Source organism: Acartia tonsa, chromosome 11 (assembly GCF_053477335.1).
Source record: "Acartia tonsa isolate MP-2025a chromosome 11, ASM5347733v1, whole genome shotgun sequence".
NCBI classification, from domain to species: domain Eukaryota; kingdom Metazoa; phylum Arthropoda; class Copepoda; order Calanoida; family Acartiidae; genus Acartia; species Acartia tonsa.
Genome location: NC_137270.1, coordinates 27,122,791 through 27,133,922, shown reverse-complemented (window position 1 = coordinate 27,133,922; position 11,132 = coordinate 27,122,791). Strand labels below are relative to the sequence as shown.

The window sequence follows — 11,132 nt, the reverse complement described above, 5'->3', positions numbered from 1 at the left end:
TAGATAGATAGATAGATAGATAGATAGATAGATAGATAGATAGATAGATAGATAGATAGATAGATGGATAGATAGATAGATAGATAGATAGATAGATAGATAGATAGATAGATAGATAGATAGATAGATAGATAGATAGATAGATAGATAGATAGATAGATAGATAGATAGATAGATAGATAGATAGATAGATAGATAGATAGATAGATAGATAGATAGATAGATAGATAGATAGATAGATAGATAGATAGATAGATACATAAATAGATAGATATATAGATAGATAGATACATAAATAGATACATAGATAGTTAGATACATAAATAGATAGATAGATAGATATATATAGATTGATAGATAAAACGTTAAACATTAGAAGGGGAAAGGGATAAATAACTGTATGCCCCCGCCCCGTGGACACTGTGCCGACTTTCAATTGAGTATTTAAATATCAGCCAATAGCATCGTAAATATTTACACAGCAAAGTTGCTACAAACCAACAGAAAGCAATTTGCTAGCAGACTAAAAAGGTCCCAAGACAGGGTTAGGTAGTTTTTAGGGTTAAACATCTATACTTATTACATTTATTGATATAACTATAGAAAGATAGTTGGTTAGATAGGTAAATAGGGTAAATTAGATTTGTTTTTACAGGAAATTTCGTCATTGTTAAGCTTTTATAAACAGAAAATATTTACATATCTTTAAATAAAAAGTGTGTAGCTCTTTAAAGCAAAACCTTATATTAGGCTACGTCCATCCGTCTGTACACCAATACGGAAAGCTCTAAGAATATCGTTATTTTAAAATAAAAGTGCTGTAACTCCATAAATGTTGATGTTCCTATGTCAGATTTTTAATTTGTTGTTATGGATGCTGTGATTCTTGTAAAAAAAATATTTTAATGATTTTATATTATCCTTATAATAAAGTTAAAGGATCTCTATTTGTCTGTCTGCACCTAGGGATCCAGCTAACCGATGAACCGATATAGTTCTCCTTTATAGCGTAGCTTCTTATAGGTCATGGGAAGGTTTATAACTATTTTGGGGAATCGCCCATATAAAAAAAAAAAATTTTTAAAACAATATAAAGTGGAGTGGGTCAACCTTCAAGGGTCACTAGAGGCCTCATTAGAGCAAGTATTTTTAAAAGTAAAAAAAGTAATTTTTATTGTTCTTCCTCCCACCATTTTAAGAATAATAGATAGATTTTATTTTTAAATTTTTTTTTAAGACAAAGATATCTTTTCTGAATGGTTATTCTAATTTTCTTAACCTAAATTAATCTATACAGGGTATTATAAAGAAATTTAATTATAAAAATTGGTTAATTAAATTAGTGAAAAAGGACTTAATTTTGTATTTAATCAGAATGATATAAGAAGAAGAGACAAACGGATGTATATAGAGAAATATAGACCAGATATCTTAAGGGATAAGTCAATGGCCAATTAATAGATGTACATCCCCAATGATAATATACAAAATTACCGCTTCTGTAGATCAGTGGCTCTAAAGTATAGACACCCAACTTAATAAGCCAACCAATCAAAATTTAACAAAAGTCCCCAAGGTTGTTGAGTTGAGACAACGAATAAGAAAACGTTATAATAAAACTTTCGGGACTAGTGTACTAAACAGCCCAGTGTCCACTCCCTCCCTGATAGCGTAGGTGTTCATTTGAAACATTCTGTACAAAGTAAACCATCTATCTATCTATCTATCTAATGCCATTGACAATAAAACCTCTTAGTGTTACAACAAATAAGACTTTGGGTACTAGTTCAATAAACAGCCCATTGTCCCCTCCCTACCTGGATATAAAGATATCCGGGGGGAAAAATACACTTGAAGAAAAACTGACTTGTCTCTGCACAAAGGGGGTGGGGGGTAAATGAGTAACACCCAAGAAGAAACATTGTAGATCTTAATCCCCCCAATAGGCAACCCCAAAAAGTTATTTTTTGGGGGGTAGGTGTGGAGAGGGGGGGGGGGGAGGACGATAAAAGTATAAAAAGCCTGACAATAAAAAAATGCTTATTTTTTATACAAATAAATTTGATCCACCTATTCTATCGATTAATATGTTAATAAAAGTTTTAGGTTGCTTTTTCATTGGCTGGAAAAACAAAACAAAACAATTAGTTAAATGAATTATTACGTAGATAGATATATGAGCTTGGACATCCTTGGATTGTTTTATAGATATCACTAGCGGCTTCGCCCCTAGCCTCTAGGGGCTTTGCCCAAGAGGTGATAAAAAAAAATTATTGCGAGAGACCATAAAGGACCATGGAAACTCCTTCAAAAAAAAAAAAAAAAAAAAAAAAAAAAAATGGGGGGGGATTTTTTGGTTTTTGGGGGGGTTGGGGGTGTCCCACCCCCCGAGAAAATAGCTTAAAACCACCACAGGACCAATAGGTAGATACCCTGAAGAGTAGAATCCGATCGGTTCAGTGGTTACCGAGATCTTAAGGGACAGACAGACAGACGGACGGACAGACGGTCAGACGGACAGACGGACAGACAGACATCGTTCTACTTTGTATTATAGATAATACAGCTATATAATTACAGAAGATGGACATGAATAGTTATTTCTCGCATCGTATTATAGACAGCTTTCCGCGGATATAGAATGTACAATTGTAAGATTAAAACCAGTTTTTTTAGCCCCGAGGTGCCAAAGGCACCGGCTAAAAAAACTGGTTTTAATCTTATGATTGTACATTTCTATATTCGTAGAAAGCTGGATATAATACGATGCTAGATATAGTTTTTTCGTATGAATGAGAACCGGTTCCTATCCACTGGATTCGAATGAATACGAGAAATATTATTATTTAATTATTTTAGAGATCCGAAGAATATATTCCTACAGAATCACATAAATCAGAATCACAAATAAATTCATTATCACAAGATGATTTATTCATTTTAAGGTAAATATAAAAAAATTTCAATATGGCTCCGAAACCGATTAATATCCGCTTGATTAAAACCGGTTCTTAGTTGTACTGAACAATCATGTATAGCAAAGTATATATTATAAACAATTTTTCACGAATTTTTAAATAAAAATCATGAAAGTAATACCAGTATTGTTATATTTTGAACTATTAATGAATGGAAAATGGTTGTTTTCTTATCCCATCTCTTTTTTTACTTAATTTCAGATATTATACATTGTGTATTGTTTAGAATAATATATATTATTGACATCTCTATATTGGATTACGAAAATTTTCTTCCATTCATTCATTCTTCATCATATTTCCAGAAATAGATAATTTCCACATTTCTTGAGTTGATCCCTTTCCCAGGGATCTAAAGGGATAAGACAATGTTCTATGAATTGATGTACATACCCAATGATAATAAATAAAATTATCCCTTTTGTTTATTACAATTAGTGGTTGAAGAAACGTTTCGACACTCAACTACATGAATCACCCAATTAAAATTATATAAACGTTGCTGGGCCTACGAATAAGAAACATGATTATAAAACTTTGGGGACTAGTGTAATAAACAGCCTAAAGTCCCCTCCCTCCCTGGTTTACACTAGTCTCCAAAGTTTCAAAAATTTTAAAATATTAAATCTTTTATTGGAAGGTTAATTAAATTGAGTAGTCATGCGTTTCAACCACTTATTGTAATCTACAAGTTGGAGGAATGGTTACGGACCCAACATGTAAAATCCTCAGAATAAAAAAACTTAAGGCATCAGACTTTTATTTATTGTAATCTACAGAAGAGCTGATTTTGTGTATCATTCGGGTTGTACATGAAATTATCGGCCATTGTCTTATCCCTTTAGATCCCTGGTATTTAAAGTAAGATTGCAATGAAATCTTTCAATGTCAAAAATGGAAAAATGCTCAATATATAGAAATTGATTCCAATGATTTGACTAAACAAAAATTTTTTCATTTTCTAAGTTTTTATTTTATATTTTATACGTTCTGATGTCTGAATAGACTAAAGGGATAAGACAATGGCCGATGAATTGATAATACACAAAATTACTCATTCTGTAGATTACTATTAATGGTTGAAATGTGTGTACACTCATATTAATTATAAACCAAACAATAAAAAATTAATAAAAGACCCCAAAATTGGTTAACTATCGAATAAGAAAACGTTGTTATAAAACTTTGTGGACTAGTTTAATAAACAGCCCATAATTGCCCCCCCCCCCCCTCTCTCTCTCTCTCTATCTCTCTCTCTCTCTCTCTCTCTCTCTTTGTTCATCTCCTCTGTATTATAATTTAATTTTTTTTATAGGAAAGAATATTTTTTACAAAGCCTAGTAGAGAAGATGTCCCATAGTCCTAAAGTTCGCCTTGGTTATCTAAAAGTTAAATCTCCTAAATCATACAAATCTGCTTTTAGAAGATCTCAGCACAGGTTAGCATATAAATGGATAGTTGAATCCTTTAGAGGCCTTTAAGGCGTGGACGGTGGTGTTCACTACCCCATTTTCATTAGTAGTTTTTAAAAAAAGTATTGTTTTGGTAGGAGGCGGGGATTTTTTCTCTTGGGAGGGATGTGGTACTCCACCCCGAAATAGTTATAAACCTTCCCTTAACCTATGGAAAGCTACTCTGTAAAGGAGGTATATTGGAACAGCGGTTAGCAAGATCTTTTGCTACAGACACAAAAACCTTATTATCTTTTATAATAGGATCCTAATATTTTAGATATGAGCACCATCTTGTAAAGAGATCAGCAACCAATAATAATAATTCCACAGCATCTCAACATCAACAACAAACCAATCTTAATCTCTGCTCAAATTCACAGCAGTAAGTACCATTATATTATAAATTACATTTTCCCGCATTTTCTGCCAAGAAGGAACAGTCTTTAACATTTTCAATACCCCTTATATGTAAGAATTATCTAAAATAATCCCAGATAGACAGTTTAAAAAAACTACCTCCACCTTTCGGCAACTAGTGTACATAAAGCTGCTTGAATCTAGTTTTCAAACTAGTATGTACTATTGCTGTAACATGAATAGGTTATTAATAGAAGTACTAAGATTAGTATAAGTGAAATGTGCGCTGTTTGACCTCCAACTAGCACTTAATTTGTGGCTGATTAGTAAAAATATATTTCTATACAAAGAAATACAATTATTTGACCTTTTGAATAATTTTCAATAATTATTTGTATTTCTTTTACATTCAATTAGCTAAGAATGAACTTGTATTAATAAAGATTTCAAATACATTCTTTTGTGAGCATATTGAATCATTTGCAGCTAATTAAAACTTTATATTTTACGTCATAGTTAATTATGTTTTCCTCTATTTCTTTATGTAAATTGTTGTAATAACTATAAATTATTAAAAGTGAAGCTTTTCTATAATTTGAAATATCCATATATATTTATGTACGTCTAAAACGTTTTAGGGAAACATGACTTTCTCAGCTCCTATAAAAGATAAATGATTGAGACTTCTTGTTAATATTCCCATCAATATGAACCATTCATGGTGGTTAGCCAGTGTTTTAATAAATGCTATTTAAATCTCCATTTTTTTGTGCTTTGCTACTTATGGATGTTGTGTCCTTGCTATATTACATATACCAACTACACCCACACTATGATTATTCATTTTCTTTTAATTTTTAATTTATAAATCATTATTGAATAATTTGGTGAAAAGAGAAAAGCTTTAAGGTTCAATTATATAGGTTTTTGTAAATATGGCTAATTCAGTCAATGTCAGTTTTATGAGTGCACAAAATTCTACAATGCCGCGCTAGAAATCATAAATCAATCAATCAATAATTTTTATGATTTAGATCATGCTGTCTGCAACATGTGGAAATAGATTTACAAGAACTTGGTTGGACAGATATATTAGCTCCAATTAAGCTCAATTACACATTTTGTCAGTAAGTACCTTATCCATGAAAAAAAGTAACAGGATCTGTGTGTGTTTGTCTGTACCAAAGGATCTCGCTAAATGATGAACTGATACAGTTCTCCTTTACAGTGTAAGTTATCGTAGGTCCTGGGAAGGTTTATAATCATTTTTGGAAAAGGTTCCACAATCCTCCCAAAATGGCCTTTTTTAAAACTAAAATAGAAAGTAGGGGGGGGGGGGGGGGGTTGACTTTCCCTACCCACCCTCAATTGACCCTAGAGGCCTCAAAATATCTTTATAGGTCTCTTAATGAAAAACATCTTTCATAAATCTAAAACTTAAAAGGTGTCAATGAACTCTTGAAATTTATTGGAAATAGAACTGTCTCCTAGCAAATTAACAATTTATATCTGGGTCGCTGCTATATATTATTTCCTGAAACTTTTGTACAAAATGATCATTTTCAAACAAGTTTAAAACATAAATCTTCTTTCTTAAATATTTTGACAAAATTTTATTATATAACTGATTATCTTCAGGGATCTAAAGGGATAAGACAATGGCCTATAAATTGCTGTACATCTCCGATAATGATATACAAAATTATTCCTTCTGTAGATTACAAATAGTGGTTGAAATGTTTGGACACACATCTAAATGAGCAAACCAATCAAAATTCAATAAAAGTCACCAAGGTTGTAAAGCAAACGAATAATAAAACGTTATTATAAAACTTTGGGGTATAGTGTAATAAACAGCTCATTGTCCCTTCCAGCCTTGTAAAATTTTATTACACAACTTTTTATCTTTAACAGGAAAGTGTAAAGTTTTAAATCCTAATGTGATTAAAAAGATTGATATTCTGAACAAAAATGATAGAATGCAAACAAAAAAGAATGATTTTTTTAAAACTGATATTCTGGAAAGGAGGGTTTATTGGGCTGTTTATTTCACTAGTCCCAAAAATCTTACAACTTTGGGGACTTTTGAATTTTGATAAGTTGGTTCATTTAGTTGAGTGTCCAAACGTCTCAACCACTAATAGTAATCTACAGAATGAGTAATTTTGTGTATCATCATTTGGGATGTACATTAATTTATCGGCCATTGTCTTATCCCTTAAGAACCCTGACTAATTTCGGGTATAGTCCTTTCCACGACATATCTCCATAAGGAGCGATTCTTCGTATTTTTTACAGTAGCTTTTCTCCTATTTCTAGCCACTGCGGGGGGCTCTAACCCTGCGGGGCCAATTACCTAACCCTGTGGGGCAATCACCTAACACAATATAACCTAACCTAAAATAACCTATAAAAAGCCATTTTAAAAATACGAAGAATCGCTCCTTATGGAGGGATGTCGTGGAAAGGACTATACCCATATTTCTTTTTTTTCAGGGGATCTTGTAGTCCAGAAGTTGTGAATCCACATCTATTTACAAGTGCTGCGGCACAACTGCTTTATGTAAGTTTTACATTCAGTTTTTCATTAAATTATTAAGTTATTAAGTCCAGTAGTGCATATCATAAGCCATCATAAGGATATTATATAATTATACCTATATTTGTAAGAACATTTGTTACACAGAAGCGTACAAGTTTTTTAACATTTACAAAATAGCTTTCATTATTGCATCAAGATCCATGACAAACCTATATAGGAAATAAACGTCAATAGTTAAGCTTGAGTTTTTCCAAGTGTTTAAAACTGATAGTGTCAAACAGTCTTTATTAAACTCTTACTGACATTACAATAAGACCTTTATTCTATCTTTTTATGAAAGGAATTAAGATTTTAATTTCATGTTGAAATTTGAATTACATTGAAGTATTTAGTTTTCATTTGATGATAATTTCAGAGGCTAAACCAGGGCCACTCCTCCATCCAGCTGGGTGCCCCCTGCTGCTCCCCCCGGGCTCATGCACCTGTTGACCTTGTCTTCATAAATCGAACCGCTTCATCCTTTGGCCCCGAGGCTGGCATGACCTACCTGGAGATAGAAAAGGTGACAATACCTGACATGCTGGTCACACAGTGTGGCTGCAGTTAAGCTGACTCTAACATTTTCCAATCTTTTTAGCTTTCAGTTTTTTGATGACAATTTTGTGTTATCATATTTTGCATGGAATTTGATGTCTAGAACTTTGAGATAAAAGGATAAAAGAATAAGAAATAAATAGCAATGATGTCTTACCCAGTGCACTATTCTGACAGAAATGGCTAATGAGGCAAAGTTTATAGGTAGAGCGAAATGACGTCTTTAAATGGAGATTCGAACAGCACCATGATTGAAGAACTATGAGACTATGTCAAAATAATAATGAAAGCACCTAATAAAAACTTCAAGAACTATGTATAAACATTTTTGATTTCAGTGAAAACTCACTCACCCTATTTAAAAACCGATATTTATCTAGTGATCAACCCTTGAACTTGATAACCTGTCAAAAGATGACACAATAAAAAACCCATAAATGAAACTAACAATGTTTTTTATTGAAGCATAAAAGTAACTTTTTGTGATTTTCTGAAATAATAAAATAATTCTATTAAACACTGTCATAATTGTCAAACTATTTATTATATATGTGTTTTAAACCAAAGATAACCATTTCAGGTTGTATTTTATTATGTATTAATTTGTTGATTATATTATCATTAAAATGCTCAATTCTATGTTAGTTACAGTTAATTTCTCGTTGATTATACTTAAATTATTTTTATAACATAGATTTTTATATCTTATCTACAATTTATCCAAAATTTCAAAAAAAAATTATAATGAAACCTAAAAAACACAAAATTTCTAAAAATATAAAAAAAAATTGGTTTTCCAAAATTATTTAGCATAAAAAATGAAACCTGACAAATTATAAATAAATTTAATTATATTTCTCGTATTCATTCAAAACCGGTGGATTCGAACCGGTTCTCATCAATACAAAAAAATTATGTCTAGCATTGTATTATATCCAGTTTTCTATGAATATAAAAATGTACAATCATAAGATTAAAACCAGTTTTTTTAGCCTGTGCCTTTGGCATCTCGGGGCTAAAAAAACTGGTTTTAATCTTACAATTGTACACTTTATATCCGCGGAAAGCTGTTTATAATACGATGTGAGAAATAACTGTTATTTTATGCCAACTTTCTTGTTAAAAGTTTCTATCAATAAAATTTACAAGTAAGAATTTTACAAAAAGCATAACAACTCTTTGATTTATCAATTCAAATCTATATGATCATTGCATCCAATTGCTGAAAACTAAAGTTGCTTTGAATCGAATCAGAAAATATAAAATATGTGATTTGAACATATGAATTTTTAAATATGAATTGATGAGTGAGATATCACTTGCCCTGGGCCCTCCCCCTCTCTTCCCGGCTTAAAATTCTTTGTAAGTTTAAGTTTACCTAATTATCTACCTTGCGATTGATGGGAATTTTGAAGTTTTAATTTTGAAATCTATTGCTGGTTATCTGAAGTTGGGGCATCTGTATCCTTACTTGAATTGAAATTAGTTTTTAACTCTGATGATTGTATTGTAAGTAGAAATACATAATAGAATACATAATTACCTAATATTATCAAACTCTGATACGTATATTTATTATGATTTAACTTTTATTGTAAAAAGACCCTGCAATTATTTTGATCTCAAATAAAAAACATAAATGTGATATTGTTAATATAGCTGAACATAATTCTATTCTATAATATAGGTTATAATGGAATTCATTAAAAACCTCTGTAATTTTAGATATATTTCTGTCCTTATCAAATTATTTGTAAAACATATTTATTCTATTTAAAACATATCAAAAGAAACATATCTATCTGACTATTTAAACTTATGGACCAATAAGAAATTTAGTTACCTGATGTAAGCCAAAGGGATTTGATTTAAGAAAAATAAATCTAAGTTTAGTTATTTATTGCATGGTATTTCAATGGATTTCATAAGGAAAAATAATAATATTATAACCAGTTTTGTTACACTGAGGGGACAATTCAAAAAATTTTTATGTCAGTATCCACGGAAAGCTGTCTATAATATGATGCAATAAATAACTATTATTTTTTTCACAATTTATTTTTCCTTATTGATATCCCTATATACCCTTGAAACTATATTTAATGATCACCAAAATGTATAGAAGTAAAAATATAATTAATGATGTATAGAAATAATTTTATACTTAATTTTGTAACTTTGTTCTTACGTTGTTAAATGAAATAAAAATAACTTTATATGAATTTTCTCTCTCTTTCTTCCACTTATCTAACAGTCTTAACTTAAAACAGAATAGCCTTGAAATAAGATATATTTTTCAGGGATGAAAGGGATATTAGGCTGTTTATTTCACTAATCACAAAAAAATTTATAAAATTTTCTTATTCATTGGCTCAACAACTTTGGGGACATTAACTTTATTGAATTTTGATTGGTTGATTCATTAAAGGAACCATGCAAGAAATATACGGCTTTAACTGCTGAAAGACTGCCACGAGTAGACCCAATACCTAAAATTTGAAGCCTCCAGCTTCAAAATCAAAAACAGTTATAGACATTTTAAAATCATATTTTTAGTACAATGAAAATTTTGAAAGTTTTTCATTGCTAATAATAGAATTTTCAATATTAAAATACGGCGCCTAGAAAGAAAATTATAAGCTTATTTTTGGCAGAAACTTAGGATGCCAGTAACTTGATAACATTTTTACAATAAAAACACTCTTCTTTATAGTCATAATTATTAAAAAAAATTCAGTTTAAATTGCGATGTATTGAGAGTACTGTAGTGCTAGAATACCAGCCTCTAGGATTTCCAGCCAATCAGAAGCCTGAGTCTGCGCTAAGTCCGCTGAACAACTAATCAAAGCTGAGCATCTGTATTACTTACATTAGTTTAATTTTTTCCTGCTATGATTTTACGCTTTCAAACGCAATTTAAACCGAATCTTTTAAAGACATTTTGACATTTTTGACTATAAAAAGGGGTGTTTTTATTGTAAAAATGTTATCAGTTACTGGCAGTCTAAGCTTCTGACCAAGATAAGCTTTTAATTTTGTTTCCAGATGATGTAATTTAATATTGAAATTTTCTTTTAGTATAATGAAAATCTTTCAAAATTTTCATTGTACTAAAAGAATCATTTTAAAATGTCTGTAACTTTTTTGTTATTGAAGCTGGAGGCTTCAAATTTTTGGGTATTGGGTCTACTCATGGCAGGCTTTAAG

At 30.7% G+C, this 11,132-nt stretch overlaps 1 protein-coding gene across 1 annotated transcript; it reads left to right on the top strand.

Moving 5' to 3' along the window:
• Positions 1–2,834: 2,834 nt before the first annotated feature.
• Positions 2,835–8,713, top strand: LOC145332581 (inhibin beta E chain-like). The gene is made up of 6 exons (XM_080177589.1): positions 2,835–2,945; positions 4,294–4,416; positions 4,710–4,814; positions 5,824–5,916; positions 7,286–7,352; positions 7,747–8,713. Exons 2-6 carry the CDS (start codon positions 4,328–4,330, stop codon positions 7,936–7,938), a joined length of 546 nt encoding a protein of 181 aa, XP_080033715.1. The 5' UTR covers positions 2,835–2,945; positions 4,294–4,327; the 3' UTR covers positions 7,939–8,713.
• The last annotated feature ends 2,419 nt before the right edge of the window (positions 8,714–11,132 follow it).